The sequence below is a fragment of the Hyposmocoma kahamanoa genome, unplaced genomic scaffold (assembly GCF_003589595.1).
Source record: "Hyposmocoma kahamanoa isolate Upper Pololo Valley unplaced genomic scaffold, ASM358959v1 272, whole genome shotgun sequence".
Taxonomy (NCBI): Eukaryota; Metazoa; Arthropoda; class Insecta; order Lepidoptera; family Cosmopterigidae; genus Hyposmocoma; species Hyposmocoma kahamanoa.
The window spans coordinates 849,762-874,283 of NW_020653772.1; the positions used below are offsets into that span (position 1 = coordinate 849,762).

General features: G+C 36.7%; 1 protein-coding gene across 1 annotated transcript in view; it reads right to left on the minus strand.

Annotated features, from left to right (window-relative positions):
* Window positions 1-24,522, minus strand: part of LOC113229064 (protein neuralized) — a 95,552-nt gene that overhangs the window by 45,831 nt on the left and 25,199 nt on the right. Inside the window, exons 2-3 of the mRNA XM_026462552.1 lie at window positions 5,630-5,802; window positions 2,384-3,469 (exon numbers count right to left, since the gene is read on the minus strand). Of these exons, the coding sequence (XP_026318337.1) occupies window positions 2,384-3,469; window positions 5,630-5,802 (1,259 nt within the window). The remainder of the gene's footprint in view (window positions 1-2,383; window positions 3,470-5,629; window positions 5,803-24,522) is intronic.

Sequence of the window (24,522 nt, forward strand, 5' to 3'; positions counted from 1 at the left end):
CTGCTACTGCTCGTTCACTATGCTAACTTCCCCGAGAAGAACGAGCGAGAAACTCTAGGGATTGCTGTTTTCAAATAAACTTAAATGGTATGGAGTAGTACACTTTGAATCAAATTTGTGTGGAATCTAGAGCCATGTCGTCTTTCCATACATCTCTATCTAACACGTAGTCTTCAATTTTGTAATGTGACTTTTCAATTAAAATGCTTTTGATGTAAGTTTTAAAATTAGGAAATCATAATCTTGACATATACTCCGGAATCTTATTGTAAAAGCGTATACAGTTCCCCATAAAAGAATCGTTTGCCTTTGTTAAACGAAATCGTGGTACTATGAGTTTGACTACGTTGAGGTGGTAGTGTGAAGTTAGGTGTGAATACCATAGGTCGGTCCAAAATGGTCCTAAAGTAGACAATACAACAACTAAATAAGAAATGCGTGAAGTTAGGCGCGAATACCACGTCCGAAACGTCGAGACAAATACACTTCCGGACGCATTTTCAGTATTAAAAGCCCTAAGTTTAAACAATGTTTGATTGATCAAAAACTATTAAGCAATTTTGAAACTAGTATATTAAACGGCTTTTCCATAAATCCTTGTTGGAAATTTGAATTTGCGAAACCGGGGGAAAACTTTTTCTTCGACTATATCACTACTTGTGTATTCTAGCCCTTTAAGACAAAAATGCGAGGTGGCTCGAATTAAGTGTGAAGTATATAATATATTTTATGCACGATTAATTCCCGATTTAAAAACAAATAATTTGTGAAAAATGAAGGTTTGTGTGATGTGGACTTTGAGAGTTTTGACAATTTCATGGCGTGACCGGGTTACAGATATACCAGTACTCAATAAACTGAAGAAAACGAGTGGAGCTTATGAACACCATTAAGTGCAGGAAGATGTCGTACTTCGGTCTCTTTATGAGGAACATAACATTGGAACTTATATTTCAATTATCTCTGAACCTCGGTCTTTTCCCCCGGGAATGGAAGGTTGGACATGTAGTTCCAATTTTAAAGTCCGGCGACCCTTCTTTATGTATTAACTATAGACCTATTAGCATTATGTCTAGTGTAGCTAAAATGTTTGAGAGTGTTATTTATGAGTACGTGTACTCACCCGTTAAGCCATTCATGTCAGACAAGCAACATGGCTTCACCAGAAACAAATCCACAATTAGTAACTTACTGGAATATAAGCACTATCTCTGTTCTGTTTTCGCTCGTGGGGGTCAAGTGGATTCAATATATACAGATACTAAAAAGCCTTTGATAAAGTAAATCACAACCTTCTTTGCATGAAATTAACATCATTTGGTATTCATGGTAACCTTTTGCGTTGGGTACGATCTTATCTTGACAATAGAAGTCAACTTGTATGTATTAAAGCGTTCTTATCCCTACCAGTTACTATCTCTCCTGGCGTACCCCAGGGTTCCCATTTGGGGCCTTTATTTTTTATAATATTTATTAATGACCTGATTGTAAAGCTTCGTTGCCCCTGTCTATTATACGCAGATGATCTAAAAAATTTTAACACTATCTTTCATCATCATTCTTCAAAATGACTTTGAAACTCTCGCTCAATGGTCCCAAACAAACCTTATGTACCTGAACGTTGATAAGTGCTTAGTTATATCATTTACCAGAAAAAGTAATAAAGTAACTCATGAATACTCTCTATATAGACATGTCCTGCAACGCCGGGAAGTGGTTAGAGACCGCGGTATATTGTTTGGCGAAAAATTAACTTTCAGAAATCACTTTGATCATATATATGGTTGGTAGGGCCTACCCGACATTGGGCTTTGTGAACCGTGCTACTAAACGAAAACGAAACCGTATTGCTACATCCATCTCTATAGCTCATTGGTAAGAGGCGTTCTGGAGTATGGTACAGTGGTTTGGTCACCATACTATCATGTACATTCCAATAAGAGCGAAGATGTACAGAGAAGGGCTCTCAGATCGATTGTCGTCGTCAGATGCGTAGGTAGGCATCTGAATTTCGCTATAATATAATATACATTATTGATAAAACTGTCCACAACTATTGTGATATACATATCACATTAAAATGTTTCATGTTGTTTTACTTTCTTTGTTAAAGTTATGCACGCGTTTAGGTTTTCTCATAGTGTTCTCCGTAACAGTTAAAACATGTTAAGAGTTAAGCATTACTGCGTTTCCGTTTTGAAGTGTAAGGGTGTTGGTGAAATTACAGGCACATGGGACTTGTCAACTTATGTCACAAGATGCGCACGCCTTGTTTGTCCCGTCACTTGATTTCATAAAGAATGGTTTAAACTGAAATCTACCAGGGATCTTTCACGAAGTTTTGTTACAAGGTTATTTCGGTTCTGCGGCAAACATGACTCACCTCAATATAATGTGCGCTGGCCAAAGTAAGTCCTTGCTGATTGACGTTGACATTGTTATTCTGAGGTGGGAGACTGACAACGAGAACTGTACCACCAGCACTGGCTGCAATGGGAGCTTGCATTACTCTCAACTGCTGTGGCGATTGAGCCGGCAATTGATTGGTTAACATTCTGACTTTTTGGGTCGCACCGTATATATCCACAAACGCCCAAAGTCGCAAAGTATGGTCCACATGCATCACTGTTATAGGGTTCGATCCGTTTCTGCTGACCCTGACTTCTCCATCCATGGTCAGAGTGACTGCAAGCTCATCGCCTCTGCGGAGACCATTCGCCGCATCTCTCCGTACAACCCAGTATTCAGGACGGTCGAGGAGTTGTTCCGCATCATCCGGTAGATCACATGGACGCAAAGTACCAGGATCGCAGCTTGTCAGACCGATAGCCAGACTTCCTGCATACGCTACTTCGGTGCAAAGGATCTGGACGACAATTGTTTGTCCCGGACGCATAGGTCTGGCAGTAAAGACATATCCTTGACAGAATTCTGATTCTGCTCTAGCAGCAACACCTCTGTCGCTGACGAATTGAACGTTTCTCCCTTTAGTTCTGTGCAGACTGAGAGGTACTAACGGATTCTGATATCTCGGAGTAGGTAAAGCTTCGTCGACTGAGAGAGATCTCATTCCGGAAACAATTCTTTCTTCCTCTAGACTTGGATTTGACCTCCTGATTTGGTTTGGAGCTCTCGGGTCAGCAAATTGCAGAGCAGTGCAATTGCCGTAGACATCTATCAAAGCCCAGAGGGGATTTCTTACATCGACTCCAGAGAAAAACAGACCCTTGTCTTCTCCGTTAATCCCGAAGTGCACATCTCCAGCAGAATTTACGTAGTAGTATAAGATGTTGTCTTTTTCGCAGAATCTTTCACTCAGAGCTTTGGCCCAGTTTCCAGGTTTGTTGGTAAGATCTGGACAGGCATATTTGGGGAGGGAATGAACAAGGGTGGAGGGGTCGTGGTTGGTGAACCCGAAGCGAATCACGCCACTCCAGCTGTTTGATATCTCGACGAAACGGACGCAGACCTGGAAAAGATGAAAAGGGGGAATTAAGTTTAAAGTATGGACTGAGACGGCATAATTCAAATTCATTTATTCAGATAACTAGGATCCATAAGTGTTAGCAATAATGAAACTTATAATTAGGTTAGTACTTAAATTCTAGAACAGATTTTGTATTATTAATGAGATGCCGCATTATGGGACACTCACATGGCATAGTCATCAACATGTGCCTAATATTAATGCAAACCACTCTATTTTTTACTACACTTACAAAAGTTATACAAGTTACTTTTGATTAACCAAAAAACATTCCAAATTACGCCACGTGCTTTGAAAAATATTTCATTTTAACAACATGAATTTTTAAAAGAAAGTCAGAAATAAATTAGAATTGTTTCGATTTAAATCCGGAAAAATCCGCGTAATCCGCGTAAATCTAAGAACTTAATACGATCTAAATAAGTTCGTCACGGTATCGTTTCTCCTTTCTTTCCTTCGAGCTTCTCTAACATCATAAGCAACAACTTTGTACCCAAGACTTTTAATAATTTATCAAATGTACTTTCGTACAAAAATAAAAATAGATCGCTATAAACGGTGAAAACTGTGCGGGAGATGGGATGCTTGCACGTTTGAACTTACTATCTTATTACCAAGTAGAGATCTAAAGTCAAGGACATACAAAACTTAGTGGCAGCACTTGATATAGCTACCTGTATTTGTTATTGGGTATTTGATGAACTTGGAAAAATATTTGACGTGCAGACAAACTTGCATGACATGAACAATTGGAGTCAAATAACGAGTTAAAATCATTGACTTACAAATAAATGGACGACGGGTCTAATACAAAAACCACGAAAAAAATGTCCCAAGTCAACCTATTCAAACGTAGTGACTTTTCAAGGAATATGAAAAAGCTAAAACGTTGAATTTAAATTGTAATGTCATCGCAGTACTGTCTAATTTTGCTTGCTTCGCTGTCAGTCGAACAAACGAAGACTAGAGCGTGAAGGACGCTCTGTATACGATTTTAACGCCCTATAATATCGGACACTTTTTAGCGCGGACCCGACGTCCATATAATTGTAAGTCAATGGTTAAAATAATGAATTTGATCATAGTATGGACGGTTTACTTGCGTATTTGACTCCTTTGATGTGCGTCGAGAAGACGAACAGCGAGCGGTAACGCGATTTTGGTGTTTTTGTCGAATAGGCAAACAATACAAATACTTTGTCGCACACGCTGTTTACACGTGGCGATTGTTTACCAAAAGTATCAAATACGCAATTATAAATAAGGCGCTCCGCAGATGGAGCAGCAACTTTCGTTGACGCAACTGGTAACTTTTTACAAGTTTTCATTTACGGTTGCCGGTTGTAGCAATTAAAAGGCCTAATTGCCGGAATTTTAAATAATCTTTCGAAATAAACGGTCAAGACTGGTGCTGCGGAGGACGGGGAGGGAGTGAAGTTGCTTCACGAGTTGCGGTTGCCGGTTGCGGAAACTAGCAACTGGAGACAACCGGTACAAATTTGCAAGTTTCTAGTTGCTGCAATTGAGAATTTATTTAATCACGGATTTCAGCAATCGAAAACTGTAGTCGATTGCCGAAACTCTCAACTGAAGTTGCTACGTCTGCGCGGTTTCTTGAAATTATACGATATATGAAAAACGTCATAACAGCTAGTTGAGGGTTGCCAGTTGCCGAAACTCGATGATCAAAGTTGCTCCATCTGCGCAGCGCTTAACCATGTGAATAATAATAATAATACAAAGTTTATTTATCTCCACACATTAATAAGTAAAAATATAAAGCTTTGTAGCTCAGCACACTGGCGGAGTGTTTCACAATGCCTCTGATATTCTGCTACAGCCTGGCATGTTCATAAAAAGAAGAAGTACTAACTTACAGTATCATTCTAGTTCTAATTCTAATTTCAAGCCGATTATTAGACATTTACCACACATATGAACACGTTATATAGATTTTTGTTTTGCTACATAAAAGTTTATTTTTGTTAAATTATGTTTTGTAAAAAGTCATGGAACAAAAGTTGTTGTTTGTGATGTTAGTAATACAGTGGCAGGCTGTTACTGTTTTACATATAACCCTTTATAACGCTTCTAAAAGAACTAACTATCATTATCATAGTGAAAATATCTTAAATATCTCACCTTCTCGTTAACCCGTACAGGTCTACTGCTGAACGCTACACCCTTGCAGAAGGACTCAACCCGTCTTGCAGTGCTGCCGTCTCTTGAGATCCTTACATTGTCACCGTGCACAGAGTGGAAGCTGAGAGGCGGAAGGTTGTTCGGGGTGCTGCCCGTGCATGAGGATCGGGGGGCTGTAACAAGAGAGAACAGTGTTATGAAAATGCGGGACGTACATTTTTACGTTGTTCAACCACGTGTTTTTGGGAACAAGTCGTGTATTTGGTGGCAAGCGCCTGTCCATAAAAGTTACCGTGACACTCAAAGCTATTAATCACAAAGAACTGAGGGGCACTGCCACTGCGCCTGTCAGCCTGAGACATAAGTTGACAAGTCCCAGGACCAGCACCCTTACCCTTCAAAACCGGAACGCAGCAATGCACACATTACTGCTTGGCGGCAGAAATAAGCAAGGTGGCAGTACTTCCCCGGATGAACTCTTCTAGCAGACGCTAACTCGACTGAGTCGTTAAAACAGACAAACAAATTAGTTTAAACGATTTTAAAGAGATGTCGCTACAATGCTCCAAATCCAAAAGGCGGAAACATTGACTTACAAATAAATGGACGACGGGTCTAATACAAAAACCACGAAAAAAAGTCCCAAGTCAACCTATTTAAACGTAGTGACATGTAAAGGAATATGAAAAAGCTAAAACGTTGAATTTAAATTGTAATGTCATCGCAGTACTGTCTAATTTTGCTTGCTTCGCTGTCAGTCGAACAAACGAAGACTAAAGCGTGAATGACGCTCTGTATACGATTTTAACGCCCTATAAGTTCGGACACATTTTAGCGCGGACCCGATGTCCATATAATTGTAAGTCAATGGGCGGAAAAATACAAATTTGACAGTTGTAGTCTTGAGAACACGAGGTATAAATTTATAGAAATATGATAACTGTTATTCTTACCCAATCTTTTGGGGAAAAGAATCGTTAGTACAATTTGCACATTTTTGGCAAATACATCGTAAGTATTTATTTTAGTGCAATGATAAACAAAGGCAAATTTTACTGTACTTCAAAATTCTTATAACTTTATCTGTTCTTCCTAGAACTCAAAACATTTGGTTCAAAATAAAGATGTTCCTCTTATTCCACCTGACTATATAATGTTCTGGCCACACAGAGGTGGGAGTGGCGCGGTCTGGGGCCGAATATGAATTCGATTGAAATTTTTGCGTTGCTTCCGTAACGATAACAAAAGCAGAATATTTTCTTTATCTTTATCCGACAACGATGTGATGTTCTTTAAGATCTGTGTAGAAAATGAAACGGGGTTGCTTTTGGTGCCACACAGCCTGCCTTCGCTCCGCTATTCCGCCGCGAACTACGCAATACGCATTCGCTTCCCGCAAGTTCGCCACCGGACCGCTTTTCCCGCTGTACCGCCTGTGTAGCCTGAGCTTTAAATAAGTTTAAGTCTATAAACTGGACTCTTCTCTTTCCAAAAAGGTTTCAAATGTTTCTTGGCAGTCTAATTAGAAATTTCTAAATAAATAAAAATAAAAAACAAACTCCAACAAGTTGAAAATACTTTATTAATTGTTATTATTTATCATTGAATTAAATTATCACAAAACTGTTAGTTACATCAGAATAGGTTTGTGCAAAAAAAAAAACTTGCACGGCGCGTGAGACGCAGACAAGTTTCCGCCATACCAGGAGCGTTACGAGCGCGTTACCTACCCTATAGGACCCTTTTCAAACCCCTTTTGAAGAACTCCATGCTGTATTCCTGCGGGAAAAACCACGACAGGGAATTCATTCCACAATCTAATTGTACGTGCTCTGAAACCGTATAGTACAAGATCAACTCGACTTCAGAATATGAGAATGGAATGTCGGTGCCGAACGGTGCATTGATAAAATGAGTGTTGGTTGTTGCGGCGTTACACAAATAAAATAAAATAAAAAATATCAATAATAAAAATACAATTGAGTATGGATAAAAAGGTTAAAAGACGGCATTACTGATTTTCAGTCTTCACCTCTAGCTGTTCGCTTGCTACACCAGGCTAATATGCGGCTGACTATATTATCTATATACTATGTAATTATGCTTAGTTTAGAAAGTACATCTTATTCTAACTACAAAATGGAAAGTACCAAACGCTCCCCTGCTATATTCACGCTGTTCCCCCTCGCGACACTACACCTGCTTGGCAGATGCGACGCAGCTTGCGCGTGAGTCGATGTAATGTTATTTCGTGAGGGGAGAACGTCTTTGAGATAGTGTATTTCATATTGAAGAATAACAAATTTATTTTTGAACCCTAAATTGGTGGCTCTAGAGTCCACAATGACATTGACTTTAATATCAATTCAAAATTGCCTCTGTGGCCGAAAGATTACCATGCTGCTTTGCCACGCCGAGATCCCGGGATCGATTCCTGGGTTAGGATAAATATTTGTATTGCTTACATTTATTTCTCTCGTGAGTTGGGTGTAATTTGTGATTGTCTGTGTGTGTCCAGTGTCTTTGTTACTTATCAGTAACTAAGTTCTGTCTGTGATTAGATGTCATTAACCAAGAATGAACCTTTGCAAAGACATTAGTGGCATTTGTGTTGAATGTCTTAGTAATAATTTTAAATAGTGTCTTTGACAATTGTCAGTAACTAAATTCTGTCTGTGATTAATTGTCATTAACCAAGTATGAACCTTTGCAAAGACATTAGCGACACTGGTGTCGAATGTCTTAGTAATAATTTTAAACAGTGTCTTTGACAATTGTCAGTAACTAAGTTCTGTCTGTGATTGTCATTAACAAAGTATGAACCTTTGCAAAGACATTAGTAACATTTGTGTTGAATGTCTTAGTCATAATTTTAAGTAGTGTCTTTGTTAATTGTCAGTTACTAAATTCTGTCTGTGATTACTTGTCGTTTGCCAGACTTCTACCACAGTGGCCTTCTCGGGTGCTCTAGTGGGTGGAATTCAGGATCGATCAGAAACTTTCAGTATCTGGGATGAGCTACTTTCTCCCCCCTCGTGACGAAGAAGGCCACATCGTTCTCTCGTCCTCCACGCGGCTGCCAAACTTACTGGCGAGGGAAGCCCCCGCTCCGATCGCCCGTTGCTGCGAAGGTACACCGCCACCGAGCGGGATCGGCCCTCTTCCGATCACGCACGGCGACCTCCTTCTGGAGCATCACCGCTTCACCATCACCTTCGCCTGGCGGAGAGAGATCTCGCCTGATCCGGACAACCAGAGTGTTTCGCTCGGACGCTCACTAGCCCACTGGGCTAACCTAACCACTAAATCACCGAGTTATGAATCTTACCTTACCTACTTCTGCCGCCAAGAAGTAATGTTAACATTACTGCGTTCCAGTTTTGAAGGGTAAGGGTGCTGGTGAAATTACAGGCACATGGGAATTGTCAACTTATGTCTCAGTGGCACCCCTCAGATCTTTGCGATTTAAAGGTCTGAGTGGCGCTGCATTTGTAAGTCAATGTTATTATAGAAACTTATTTATTAAGACTGTTTTATCCAGAACTAGTCCGCAAAAGGTTTGTCTCATTTTGAGTGAAGTAGACTTATTTTAATTGTTTCTTACAATATTTTAACGACGGTTTCATTGACGTGTAGAGAATCAAATTTTACGTTCAGCAATAGTATAATCTTGAATATATTTACATATTTTGAGTTACAACGCTATTGTAATAGCTGTGCGACATGTGGCTTTCTTAAACCAAAAATACGATTATTTTAGACATAATTCTTTTTTACAGTTATCAAAAGCTACGTTTCAAAAAGCAGCGAGTCACGTCCATAAAACAACTATCAATTTTAAATAGTTACTACATTCCACTTTTCTAGGACAGTGTAGCTTTTAATTATATAGAAACTTTAATAGATGGCGTTACATGTATTTTACGTGGCGCTTCAGTTATACCATGGACTGTTGCATGCAACTGTTATGGACAGGCGTGTAGCTTACCACCAGGCGCACGGCTCGTTCGTCCCGTCACTTGATGTTATAAAAAAAGTCTTCGCAAACGACATTAGTGACATTTGTGTTGGTGTCCAAGTAAGCAAACCGCAACCTTATTCCCTTCCCCCAATCTCGAAACCTTCTCATATTGCCCAATACAATAATAATAAAAGAAATAATCAGGAAATGGCACGTGCGTGTAGCACAATAGAGGGTGTTCCGTTCGGCTGGTCGTTTGCGAGTAACAATAGTAAATGGTGTTTCTTTTATAGGGGTGAAAGATCTAATAATAGTGCAATGTTTAACACGGGCCGTGGAATTGGGAACTGCAATCCAGAGTACAGGAAGCAGCCAGCGGGCTACTCATCTTCTATAGTCCATTTATTAGGTACTTAACTAAATGTAAACAATCTTGAGATGTCTATTTAATGAAATATAAATTTATAAAATGATTTTACTTACCTTCAAATGCAAAATACAAATACTTAGCATATATCAAATTGCATGCCTATTTTTATGTCTATTGATTTGTAAAGTATGTTTCAATAAAAAGATGTATCAAGATTGTTTACATTTAGTTAAGTACCTAATAAAAGGACTACAGATCAGTGTTGGATGCCAATTCGGGTCGACAACGATCTTCTAAAGTAGGAGTGCATGACCCTATGAATCTCGTCGATTATATATCGTTTATAACACTTTTGTTCCATTACTTTTTAAGAAACACAACAAAATTTACTAGAAATAAACTTTCAAGTTTTTCTTGTACTATCTGACACTTTTGAAATCTATATTTAATAAGAACTTTATTTATCTACATTTGCATAACAATTTAGGCTTAAATAACATCATCTATATCATCTATATTATAGCCTAGGTCGTTGTTAATCAATTATTATTATCAAATACTATTTATTTTCCTTCTACAATCTATTATTATTAATATCTTACTTACTTTTAATATTTATTTGCTTTGCATGCCAAAAAAATTTTGCATCTTCAATGATACAAGGAATCTCCAACCCGCATGAAAACAAAAAACATAGGGATCCATGCCGAGACTTTTAATAAACTAGTTATCAATATTAAATTCAATCGTTCGTTGTAACATGCATCAATTGCTAGAAGCCGAAGCTAGATAAAATTATAAAAAAGTTTGATCACAAAATTCAATCTTTTTTTTTAAATTTCCGATTTTCGAAATCGGAACTCGTGAGATCTTCCGGCGGATGTGTGCCATCTATACAAGATGGCGGCCACCCTCGGTTTTATTTATTTTTTGTGTATGACTGAACCACCTGGTACTACACCCTATGTTTATTCGAGATAAGAATAGTTTAGTATGATTTTGCAAGTTTTCTATAGTAAAATATAAACTACTGAAATATAATTTTAGTTTGTATACTACCTCAAATGGCTCTGGTTCATTCGCATAATCGAGTATATAACCAGAAATAGAGACGAAATGTCATTTAATTTGTTTGAAAACTATTCTGCCATATCATTACTGGGACAACTGCGCGTTCGAAACAATTGACGGGTGTCGTCAATGGGTTTCGTCAACTGTTTCACTTCAAATCGACCAGTTAACTTGAGCTTTGCTATAATGGACGAAAATTACATATTTAATATTTAATAACCGATGAAATGTGATTCCGTTTGTTTTGTAATTAGATGTTTTGCTGTTTTTCCTACACCACCGAATAGAACAGCACGGCATTGTTAGAGACATTATCTAAATTACAATAAATACAGAATATTTTTTGGAATATACGGAGACATACACATAGGTCAGTAGTTGGCACTGTCTATACGTCAGTGCAAACGAGATTTGATATTTATAAGTGACGTATTACTGATGTGTTATCAGGAATGTATGGCCCTTATTTCGTCTCTATTTCCGGTTATATACTCGATGATTCGCATTAACAGCGACATTGTTGAATCAATCGCATAGGAAAAATTATTAATATAAAATTAAGGACATACACTGATTGCTGCACGGTGTGAAAACAAGAGTCCTAAAAATTTTCACGATACAAAAAAAAACACAAACTTACCTCGAAATTTGATAAGAAAACCGCTATATTCAATAAGTATTTTACATATAACAATGTTTTTTTTTAATATCAACTGAGCTAAACAGAACACGTATACTATAAGATATACATTTTTCAAATTGCTTTAATTTCGTTAGTAAAAAAATAAATACTGAAATAAAGCCAGTGTCTCTTAATTGGAAATCAGGACATAAAGAAAAACCATTTATCGAGTTCTTAGGCATTATCATATCTTTTCGAATCTATGTATATAACTAAACATAAATACCTGATCTCTGTACTGTGATAACTAGAGAATTCTCTCCAGGACACTGCCCGGAACACCCAAAGCAGGAACCAATTTAGAAAAGTTCATTTCTCAAATTGGTCCTTCATGGAATCGAAGCCGGGACCTCCTGATCTAGCGCAACCGAGCTCGTCAACTAATAAAGTTTTTAAACGTGTACTGTCAATAATTTGCACTTTGTGCGTTTAACCACGTTATACATTTTTTGATTGTGTTTTTATAACCATATGCAATGCTTTTAAAGCGTTGTTTTTAAATATGAAACATTTGGATTACTTTCAAAAAACGAATACGGAAAGTTTGTCATTTATGGACCATGCAATTACTTCTCGGCCAAGGCCTGCAAATTAAGCATGAATAGTACATTGTGTTAAGGGCGGGTAAAATTACTAACGAGAGTTTGTTAAAAGCCCGAAGTCGAAGCCTGACATTAATGACTCGAGGCTTGTAATGAATGTAATAAAAAACTCGTGAGTATAACTTAGAACATTGCGGTCGACTTTACCAACATGTCATGACACTGTTTACGAACAAGTGTGAGGAAAATCTTTTAAAAACTTTTAAATCTATCTACTTATAATGAACTATGTAGACAGGCAAAAGAAAAACTCACACATCTAACTGCTCACTGTTCCTAATTGCGAGAATTAAAAATCGCTACCTACAACCTACTTTACTTTAAAAAAAAACAACAAAAAGACGGCAAAATAAACTTAACTCATTTGATATTCTAGACTTTAGATTATTATTAATGTGCCTGGAAAAACTATAACATTTTCTGTTAGGAATTGTTCCAACATGTCAAATATTATTTTTAATTATATTTTTTTAAATTTTTCTCTTTATATACTTTAGATGCATCTTCTTCTCTTTAGTATTTCATTATTTCCTTATATTGTTTGAGATAAGCACTACATGTACCTCGGCAGGGACGGGGATTGCTTGACTCGTATTAATAAAAGGCTTCTCTGCTATCCCTTACTTCCCGGCCTCTGCAATAAGGTACTATGCTACACCCAAATCGTTACTTAATACTTTAAAAATGTCTAAATATTTACGAAACCCTAAACTAAATTTAGAGTAAAACTGGACACGTGTTCAGCATTAATTTTAACACTAAAGTTAGCTGAAACCAATTTGCTTGTAACTCAGTTATTTTTACACCCTTATAGTAAAATTAGAGGGGTTGTGCAGAGGGTTGTAAGCATCCGATTCACATTCCCTTTCAATCATTATTTTAAACAGCTAAGGGATGTGACGAACTCGGTGATTTAGAGGTTAGCCCTGTGGGTGTTAAAAGGACCTCCATCCCTAGTTCGATCCCGGTGGAACCAATTTCGGGATATGAACTTGTTTAAATTGGTTCTGATTTGGGCTGCTCCGGTACTTTAAATATAGGAAATTCTCAAGTTTAAGACCAGGATTATTTATTTCTTAGGGGGGATTTGTGCTCGTAACAACACTGTAGGACAGTAAAAATTATAAGTCCTAGAAATGTGAAAATTTGAGGGTATAATTACTTTTGTTTAGTGTAGGAGTACTAAAAACGGATTTTTCGAAATTCAACCCCTAAGAAGGTGAAAAAGGGTAAAAATGTTTGTATGACCAATCGTATTCCTTGAACTTACAAAGATGAAACTTAATACAAATATTCTATAATGCACATGAGAACATAATGACATGACATTTTTTCAAAACTACCCCTAATTAGCATTAAATGAGGTATAAAAATTTGTATGAGAACTTTCTAATGCGTTTTGTTTATGTACTTCAAATATAAAATAAATAAACACGTGTTCGTCCCGTCATAAAAAAAACAGCTAATATATGTCATATCCTTTTCCCATCGGGGTAGGCAGAGAACGAACGAGTGTTATTCTCATTGTTGCACATTGAAAATTCAAAGGATCTAATGCTTACTGATATAGATAATATTAAAGACGAATCAATCAGAGCCGCGTTGGCAAACAAGTGTTACTACAAACTAATTTAAGTCTAGAATCTAGACTAGAATTGACGTCATGGGCTATACTTAGTGAGGGATTGCTCTAGGAAGCCGTGACGTTACACGTGACATTTTCGAATGCGTCTGCGCTTCTAAGAACGGTACGCAATTGCGAGGTTTGTTTTTTTATGTTACCAATTAGTTATGTTGTTCCTGGTTGGAAATAACACAGGTTGGAAATAAGTGTTGGATGAGATCTCGGTTTGATTCCCGATAGGATCAATTTGGGGAATAAATACTTAATAATAAATTAATTAACAGACAAAACCCATAAATATTTAGGCAACATCACATATACATTGCTCTGATTCCAAAGTAAGTAGCTAAAGCACTTGTGTCATGGAAATCGGAAACAACGACGGTACCACAAACACCCAGATGCGAGACAATATAGAAAAGGTATTTTTGAGAGAAGAAATAAATTTCTCGCAGATGGCGCTACGGTAAAAAAGTCGTTAAATATAAAAAACAAAGATCTGAAATAAGCAATGGAAAAATTCGTGATGTCCGTTCAGTGGCTTAATTGGCATAGCGTCTGACACGGTTTGCTAGGAGACGTTGGTTCGAATCCAGCCGGATGGAAGTGATTTTTTTCTAAGTGTTCGATCTTTTTTTAATAATCATAACAAACTACTGGAGTAAGTCAAAGTATATAAGTAAAAATAAGTAGTAATATAAGTAAAAAAAAAATGAAGTTCAACTGCCTCTGTGCCCGAACGGGTTCGATTCCCGGTCGGGAGAAATAATTGTATGGCCTACATTTATTTCTCTCGTGAGTTTGGGTGTAATTTGTGGTTGTCTGTGTCCATGGCATCCGCGATACAGGGTTTCGCTAGTGCCCGGATATGAGTGTGTGCGGGATAATTTCACAAAAAGTAATTGAATATCACGGTCGTGAAACTGACATTCAATAAAACTTCATTAGAAAGACAAATTATTATAAGTGCAATATAATCGCAATCGAATTATAAAGACCATCCAACAGCAATGACCAAGGGTCGTACCACCACGTTTATCTCCAGTAAACTTAATATAAATTTATGATTTTTTAAACTCGACTGTAGCAGGTCTAGTCGACTGTATCATTTTTTGTTTTACACCACGTCATACATGGTTTGTTTCATATACCACTGAGCACCCCGGCCGTTAATATTCGAAAAAGGAACCTTGGATGCGCACGAGCAGCGAACCGCATCTCCTGAGCTCTGATTGGTCATGTATGCACGGTAAAGGATTCTGTAATTAGTAGTTTTTTATTGGTATGTTATAATTGTTTTATAGATAGATACAAATATGTTTTTTTTTAATACCAAGACCTGACACCTGTTCATAGCGTTCATATTGCAGTGAGCACTGAAAATCATACTCAAGTCCTTGCCATTAGGGTCGTATTTCCAGTGCTTGAAATCATACTCAAGTGGAATACGACCCTCAGAACTTTAAATCACAAAGATCTAAGGGGTACTGCCACTGCGCTCCACACCTTCGACGCTTGAAAGGCAAAATGGGATAAGCGACACTTTTGGTCATACTGAGTAATATATACCGTTGGAAATCAGAAAAATTAGCTGAATTGGTCGCCTTAATTTCACCAGCACCAACAAAACCAGTACGCAGGTGTCAGTACTTCCCTGGACGAACTCTTTTACAAGCTCTACTACATTCAAATCAGTGAGCGCGAAACCTATGGACATTTAGATTATATTTTAGACATATTTTTAATTCTAACGCCGTGGAACATTTCAGAACGTTGCAACAAGTTGAAGGCCTGTAGTTTTACCAGCACGATAACCCTTCAAAAGCGGAACACAGTAATGTAAGCATTGCTGCTTGTCGGCAAAAATAGGTATGGCGGTAGTACTTCTCTGGACGAACCCGTATGTTGCGTTTTAACAGCCGTTAGAGCTTAAAAGTCTATACTGAATTAAAGTTTTTCCCGTGCTAATACGGTTCATTTTGCTTCCGGTCGAGTGGTACGGACACGGGCCCTAATTCAGAATTATTTTTTTTACAAAGCGATATTAAAGCCATTTGAAAAATGTATATCGTATACTATACGTGTTCTATTTAGGTTAGTTAATATAAAAAAAAACCATTGGTATGTAAAGTAACTATAGAATACAGCGGTTTTCTTGTAAAATTTCGAAGTAAATTTGTTGTGAACTGTAATGTGCCTCAAACCACAAACCAGATTATAGCTATTTAATTGTTATTTAAATGATATTACTAAAAACCGAAGATTCTAGAAAATGGTGCAGTTTGTGATGCAATGACTAGATTCCTTGTTAATTGTTAATTGATGACTTTCTAATATATTTTATTTGTATAAAAACCCTAGTTGGCATACGGAAAGCAGTCATTCAGATTTGGGCATTCCTCGAGCATTCAACATTGTATTATAGAAATACATTACTGTCGCGAAATACAATAATTTGTTTTTCTCGTCTGCGACCCATTACAGAACGTTTTTAGGAATCGTGTTTTCACACCGTATAGTAATCAGTGTATATCCTCAATTTTACTATATATTTTTTTCCAAAGCGATAGATTCAACACTTTCACTGCTATGCAGAATCAACCACAGCGATTTAAGATAGTATAGACTCTTAAACTGCTGACGAAAACATATACCGTGCACCGTACGCGTTCACGCCCTATCGCGGGCCATCTCTTTGTTATTATTACGAAAATGCACTTCCTCTGTTATAGTTCAGATTTAGAAAATGTGATGAAATTAACTGGGTTTACCAAATAGTTCATACCACTGATATAATAAAACACGCGTGCTTATACGTCGAAAATGGTTTTACAACATATAATCTCAGTACAGAGTACTAAAAACCGACCTCAAAAGTGGAATTACGTCTATTTGCTAAGTTTTAATGAAATATCCTTAAATTCGCCACTTGACACTGGAGATAATAAAAATCGGTTCTCACTACTCGAAGTATATTGAGACAAAAACGCCTTGAATTCGATAATTAGCAAAATCAACCAATAAAATAATTGCACCTTAAGTAAAATTGAGGCGCTATTTATAAAAATGAATGTTCATGCGTGATCAGCCACCCGAAAAGGCGAATGATTTTGAAAGAAAATATTCTTCAAAATGAAATGGGACCACTATGGAGGTACCCTCTTTCCAACAAAAAAAGAATCATGAAAATCGGTTCACAAATATCGAAGTTATCGCGTAACATACATATAAACAGTCGAATTGAGAACCTCCTCCTTTATTTGAAGTCGGTTAAAAATTAACAAGTAGTAGCTGTGAATCTTCATGCGTGAACAGCCACCATTAGAGGCGGATGATTTTCTTCAAAATGAAATGGAAGTATCCCCTTTCCAACAAAAAAGGAATCATGAAAATCGGTTCACAAATACCGGAGTTATCGCGTAACATGCATACAAAAAAAAACTTACAGTCGAATTGAGAACCTCCTCCTTTTTTGAAGTCGATTAAAAAGTCTAAAAAATAATTATGGTTACGACAAACACCTCCTGTGTCATAACTAACGCATTCGAATTTCGGCAACTTTTGAGATAGTGGCATAAAGTTTTATAGTCACCTAAAAAAATTACAATTACGTTGATTTTGCTTAAGAGTCTGTACAATCTCAAATGGCTTTGGTTGAATCCGCATAGCAGTGAAAGTGTTGAATCTATCATTTTGGAAAAAAATATATAGTAAAATTGAGGATATATACTTATTACTATACGGTTTGAAAACACGATTCCTAATAATGTTCACAACAAACTTACTTCGAAATTTTACAAGAAAACCGCTGTATTCAATGGGTACCTTACGTATACCAATTTTTTTTTAATTTCAACTGAATTAAATATAACACATATAGTATACGATATACATTTTCCATATGGTTTTAATTTCGTTTGTAAAAAAATAAATTCTGGAATAAAGCCAGTGTCCCAGCCGGTCGACCCAATGTGAACCGTATTAGTACGGGAAAAATTTTAATTTGAGCTGGAGTTTCGACTCTTAACAATAAAACGGAAACTAAGATTTAAAAAAAAACCGATTATAGGGAGTTGTAGGTCTGGTTTCGCTGATGGATAAAATTTCGATAGGTTAGTTTTTGTTTGAATTTATTTGTGGCAACAGTTTTTTTTTATAACATCAAGTGACGGGACGAACAACTCGTGCGCCTGATGGTAAGCTACACGCCTGTCCATAACAGTTACAGTGTCACTCTGATCTGAAGGGCACTACCACTGCGCCTGTAATTTTACCAGCAGTCACACATGAAATAGTATTTATTTACATATCTCACTGCTATAACAAGTGTTGCAACTCAAAATTTGAATATTTACGCGTCAGTACAAATATTGTAAGAAACAAAAGATATCTGCTTAACTCTAAATAAGACTAACTTTTTGTGAGCTAGTTTTGGACAAAACAATCCTTACTCAAAAATATGAAATTATTTTTGCCGTTCTCTTTTAAATATAGTAGTAATCTATAGTAACGCACACACTCAACATAGCCCGCACTAGGGAAACCCTGTGTAGCGGGTGCCATGGACACACTACAAATTACATCTAAACTCACGAGAGAAATAAATGTACGCCATACAAATATTTCTCCCGGCCCGGGCATCGTGTCTGAAACCTCTGCGTGGCATGGTAACCTTTCGCCACGAAGGCAGTTGAAAACATATTTGGCAAGTAGGAAATACCAGGGTTCGAATCCGGCTGGATCGTTTGATCTTTGTATTAATGATTATAACAAACTAGCGGAGTAATTTCACAAGAAATAATTGAATATCACGATGGTCAAACATCCTGACATTCAATAAAACACTTAAGTAGCAAATTTTTGGGATATATATATGCCTGTAATTCATTAACACCCTTACTTTCAAATGCGAAACGCAGTAATGCTTACATTTTTGCTTAACAGCAGAAATAAGTAAAGTAGCACTGCTTCCCTGGAGGAACCCTTTTACAAGCTCTAGTTCTCACTATACATTTATGTCTTCATAACAATTAAGGCTTCAAGCTTTCTCCTTGAAGAACACCCAAACAATCATTACATTTTTTGAAGCAACAACAGCTTTGTCTTGTAAATAACACATGTATAACTATCTCTTTCACACGTTACATAAAACTACACCTTCTCTTTCATCCTTTTTCACGGCCAGCAGTTTTCTAGTTCGTCACGCTTCTAGAATAATTTAACTACTCGGATACATGTTCCTCCACCACAGTTACATATTACAAGGTATTGCAGTGAAAACTTATTACAATGTTTTGATAGACTCGTGTCTCGTAGTGGGATGTACGTGATGTGCCACGTAAGGAGGAAACGTTGGTTTGTTTTTCTTTATATTGAATCTTTGTGGCCTTAAATAATGTGTATTGAATTGCAACTGCTATGGACGACTAGTTCGTCCAGTCACTTAGTACCATAGACAAACGTCCTGTCACATTTAGTAATAATTATAAGGCGCACACACTCGTAGCCCCGCACTTGGGAAACCCTGTATCGCGGGTGCCATGGACACACACATAGACAACTACAAATTACACCCAAACTCACGAGAGAAATAAATGTAGGCCATACAAATATTTCTCCTGGCACGGGAATCGAACCCGGGACCACTTGCGTGGCAGTCCAGCATGGTAACCGTTTGGCCACGGAGCAGACAGAGAAGTGACAATAAAGAACAACAACAAGTAACAGGGAATCCCGCTCTTGTACAATGCGGTCAAGACGCGACCCTTTTAAGTTTTCAAAACTAGGCCACCCCTCGCCCTGACAGATGTGTTTAATATGAAAATATCTCAAGGGATGAACAGGGTAATGTAATGCTATTCATCCTGCCAATGTTGGGGGTGGATGAGCATCTATTCTTCTATTATTAACTGTCGCCCCTCGATGACGTGTAGAAAGTCTCGAGTTGAAAATTTATTTCAAAAATGTCATTTACGTATTTCTTACAACCGCAACGGTATGTCTTCTAGGGAATTTTTTTTATTAGAAGTACAATTTAGGGTTATTCAAAGCTATAATTTGTTTTCAAGCAATTCTGTTAATTATTTTTAAACCACTGTCCGGTGTAATTCTATTCAGACACCATTGAGATACTATTCCAATTATGATATTTGCTATTCTGTTAAAATCTAGTTGCAATGGCAATTGTGTAATGGTTGAGTCTCAGTGGAACGTCAGTGATGGCATATTGATACACTCAATTACTATCGATGTTGCCTACTACGCCTACCATGGAAATTAGTAAGAATATCCAAATTTTTATCTCGTTTAATTTTTCGTTGCGATTTACTGTTTGACGGTAGTAAAAGGTAAGTCAGTGCCAGTGCCTCCACAGACGAACTCTTTCACAAGGAGCTCTAGTGCTTATAATATCTGCGCATAAAGTCCGTCTGGTAAATACATTATAAGAACAAAACATTGTCATTGTTATAGATTCTATGAAAGAAACCGCAATATCCTTCATATAAGAGGAATGCTGTCAATGGGTTTACGTCATGGGATGATGTCATATGACATTGTTTGTCTTAATTGACGCAGTGTTTATTGCTGCATTAAATTCCATCTTTCCTGTATCCTGAAACTGTATATTGCTTCTCAAGGCACTGGTTTTTTGTCTAATTCTTTCCCCTGCAGGCAGTCTTCTCGCTTTATGTAAAATGCAAGCGTCTCTTTGGTAATCTTCAAGATTAAAACTTGCATGACGTTGTAGTGACGTTGAGTTTATGAAATAAAAAAATACGATTTTCATGTTAAACGCAACTTTGGCGCCATTTATTCCGCCATCTTACAATTTTATGAGCGTCATTTTGTAATCGTCGCGGTCGTATCTTAAGTGCCGAATCTAATATTTTAATTGACTGAAGACTGAATTGTTAGAGTTAAAAAAAAACTATTTCTTTTAAATCGACCGTGAATTCAATAAGTCATGGTAATGCTTCGGTCGTTCAACTTACTTAACTATTAAGTTAGCGTTAGCTTGAAGTGACCTTCAAGTTTTTGAACCGTAGTGACACATCATAGACTTTTCTTCTTTTTTCCGGGAATCTAAATATTTAACGCATATGTATATCTATCTTTATTTCCTACGGTGTTGCATATGTTCATTATATTAAGCATTTATTGACTTAACAGTTTTATTTATTGACATAGTCAATATTATTTATCATGTTACTTTTTTTTTTTTAAAGACGTCGAAATAAATACAGCTAAAATTGTCTTTAAACCGCTTCATAGAGGGGGGAATGTAACAGCATTGAACTTGAATTGTAATGAATTCTTGAACGCGGGGGAGAATTGTAGCGCAAACACCGCACATGGCAAAGACCCACGGGGATTCGGCCAGTTCTTTTGTTTATTAATACCCAAGTTGGGACACATGGCGTGCACTATTTTTGAGAAGCTAGTTTGTTTATGTATTGTCTAGGCAATTTTCTTTTGTATTTTTTATCAATCAGGCTTGAGAACAATGAATGTAAATAATATACATTTTGGAACAAAACATCACTGTATTTTTGTAAGTATAAAAAGGTTATCGACTAAAGTTAAAGATAAACTGTTTTGCCTTTTTTCTTACAAATTGTGAATACTTTTGTTATGATACTACCATAGCAGTTGCAGTGCCATTCGGGGCTTTAGATCGCAAAGATCTCAGGGGCACTGCCACTGCGCCCTTCGCCCTGAGACATAATCATTTGAAAGACATTCAAACATGTCTAAAGGGAATTAGTTATACTGTCCAGATGTTCTACGGCTCTACCACCCTAAATTATTCTCATTTCACGCTCCGATACGTAAGGGTCGAAACCGCCCTTAGATTTAGGGAATTGGGTCATAATCTTATTTGATATCGATTAGGAGTTTTAGGGGGATGAACGTTTTTTTTTTGGAATGGTTCTTGGAGACAATTCGATTAATGTGGTATTCGAGAAGTTTTGTGGAAAGGGTTATTTCGATTTTTTTTTTCTATGGAACATGTTTTAGATTTTAACGGCTGTTATTTACGTACTGTTTTAAAATTTAATTTAAAACAGGAATGTAAATATTTCAAAACAGCCGAGAAAAACTATAACATGCTGCTCCCCTGCAAAACTTTTCGAAATGACGCTATCGTCGATTCTACAATAAATATCATAATGCAACCGTCGAAGAAGGTTCAGCACTCTTGGAAGTGTTCAACAGGCATTCCATGACCAGGACCATGGCCCAAAAACCTTCTCCTTGGAACAGACTCGTGCCTACCAGTACGGCGTAAGCTGATGCCAGTAAGCTAATGACGAGAGCGAAGCTATTTTAGAAAAGATCATTCCTCAAATTTGCTATTCCAACGAAATTGGAATTATTTCGAATTTCGAATTCGAAATCGTAAAAAAAGAAAAAATTAAATTTGAATTCGAATTTGAATTTTTTTGAGTTTCGAAACACTATGAATCTGGAATATGTGAAATTCAATTTTGTAAAGAAAGTGAACAGCTATAAAGCGCTACAGGAGATTGAAGGAGGCTACATCGACAGGAGACCTGGGTCTTAAATAATAATGACGAAAAATTCGGAACGCGGAGTCTCGCTTGCTCAATAACTTATCCCACAAAACAGTACCACGAATAGGAAAAAATATTAATTTCTCTAACCTACTTAGGCTTAAAAAGGGAAAAATATATCCGCTATAAGCTGGTCAGTAGAAAAAGGCACCTTACTATATATAGACCTAATATCCAACAAGATTAACAATTTCTACGGACATACGATCATTTCTATTGCAGTGATAAAACAAGAAACTATGGCAGGCAATTTTATATCATTTGGTGTTTCGAAAAACGAAACTCTCGTCATCTTTTCCTCTCTTTATTTTTCTTTTTAGAAAAAAAAAAACAAAAGACCTGCATATCGTACCAATGACATTCTTGTCACCGTGGTGAAAAGATTTGTCAATCGAAACAAATATATACGCTTCTATAATAAGATTCCCGTTAATTACAAAAAAAATGTATCTTTGAAAGTTAACTACAAATATAAAGATAATTATGACATTCTATTCCAATACTGTAACGTTCTAAATGTTTATGATAAAGTACATTTAGCAATTGTATCGGAGTACCAAGAAAAAATTCCATTTTTGGAGAAGAAACAAGACTATCAAGACTAAGTATATTGCATAGCAATCGTACATTTATAATCTCCAAATTATAACAACGTATATGGTAGGAGAATATGGTCATTTATACTTCCAGATGTGTTAAACAGGGTACCAAAGAAGTTAGTACAAATATTTGAATCAACAAATAAAAGTATATGTACCAGATTGATTAGACGACACTTGGCTAGGGGGTAATATTATATAAGAGCTGTGTAAGTAAATATACTAGATTTTGAAATAAGTAATAATGTTAAGATGTCGCTGTGGTTGGAATTTACAAAGGTGCATAAATTTAGAACATAAAAATTTTACCTTTAGTAATGTGAAATAACTTTTATAATCTTTCGAAATAAACAGTTTAAATTAAATTTTTTTTTATTCAAAATTTGCCATTGACGAGGTTGAAAACTGTAGTGAAACAAAAACTTTATACTAGCAGTCAGGTGTTCAGCTTCTGCGTACTTGGATGACAAAAGTCTGTGGTAATGACCGGTTAACTTCAGCTTATCATCCAAGGCAAAATTGCTGGAAAGCGAAGTGTTGGTAGAAGGTGGCCTGGTTGAAAAATTTGAGGGAATGGTTCGGTTGCAGTACCACCTCGATCTTTAGAGCGGCAGCCTCTAAAGTCAGGATTGTCATGATGTTGTCCAACCTCCGTAACAAGACAATCCCCAAAAAGGAAAAGAATGATCGGTTTAGCTCTTACAGGTTCTCTCGGTCCATGATGTTTGATTAAATGTTTCTTTACAAAGAATAAAACTCTAGTGGTTCCTACAGTTTCTTGCTCATTCTTTTCAAGGGAATCTATCTTACTAATGACCAGTAGAGTCTAATCAATATGATATTTCAAGTGTAATTTGCTTACCAATAAAATTTGACTTTGTCTTAATCATAATAAAGTAAGTCTTATCGGCAGATATCAATTTTCAATTTTGAAAAAAGCAAGGAAGCCACACATTACATCAAGTGTATGGATCAACAAAAAGATACAAGAGATATACCGCAGGCAGGATGTGCTCCGGACGTAAAGCGCTCCCACGTTTTAACGTATTACATTACGAGTGGAGTACACATTAATATGGACAGACAGGTTTTTTTCAACAAGAGTTACACAAAGATAAACATTTTCATTTACTAACATGCCACAGTTTAAATACAAAAGAAAACAAAAGCAATTTTTGTCCTTAGCAGTAAACAGACGCCTGACTCAATACATTTTCAAATGAAATGAAATTGAAATATTAAGGTTCTTGAATATCACGATGTTTAATTACCATGATATTCAATTATTTTCGTGCAATCACTTCGCGAGTTTATTATAATTATTCATGAATGAGATCGAACACAAAGGAAAATTCCTTCGATCCAGCTGAACTCCCAAACAAAAAAAGAATACCAGGAATAGCAGGAA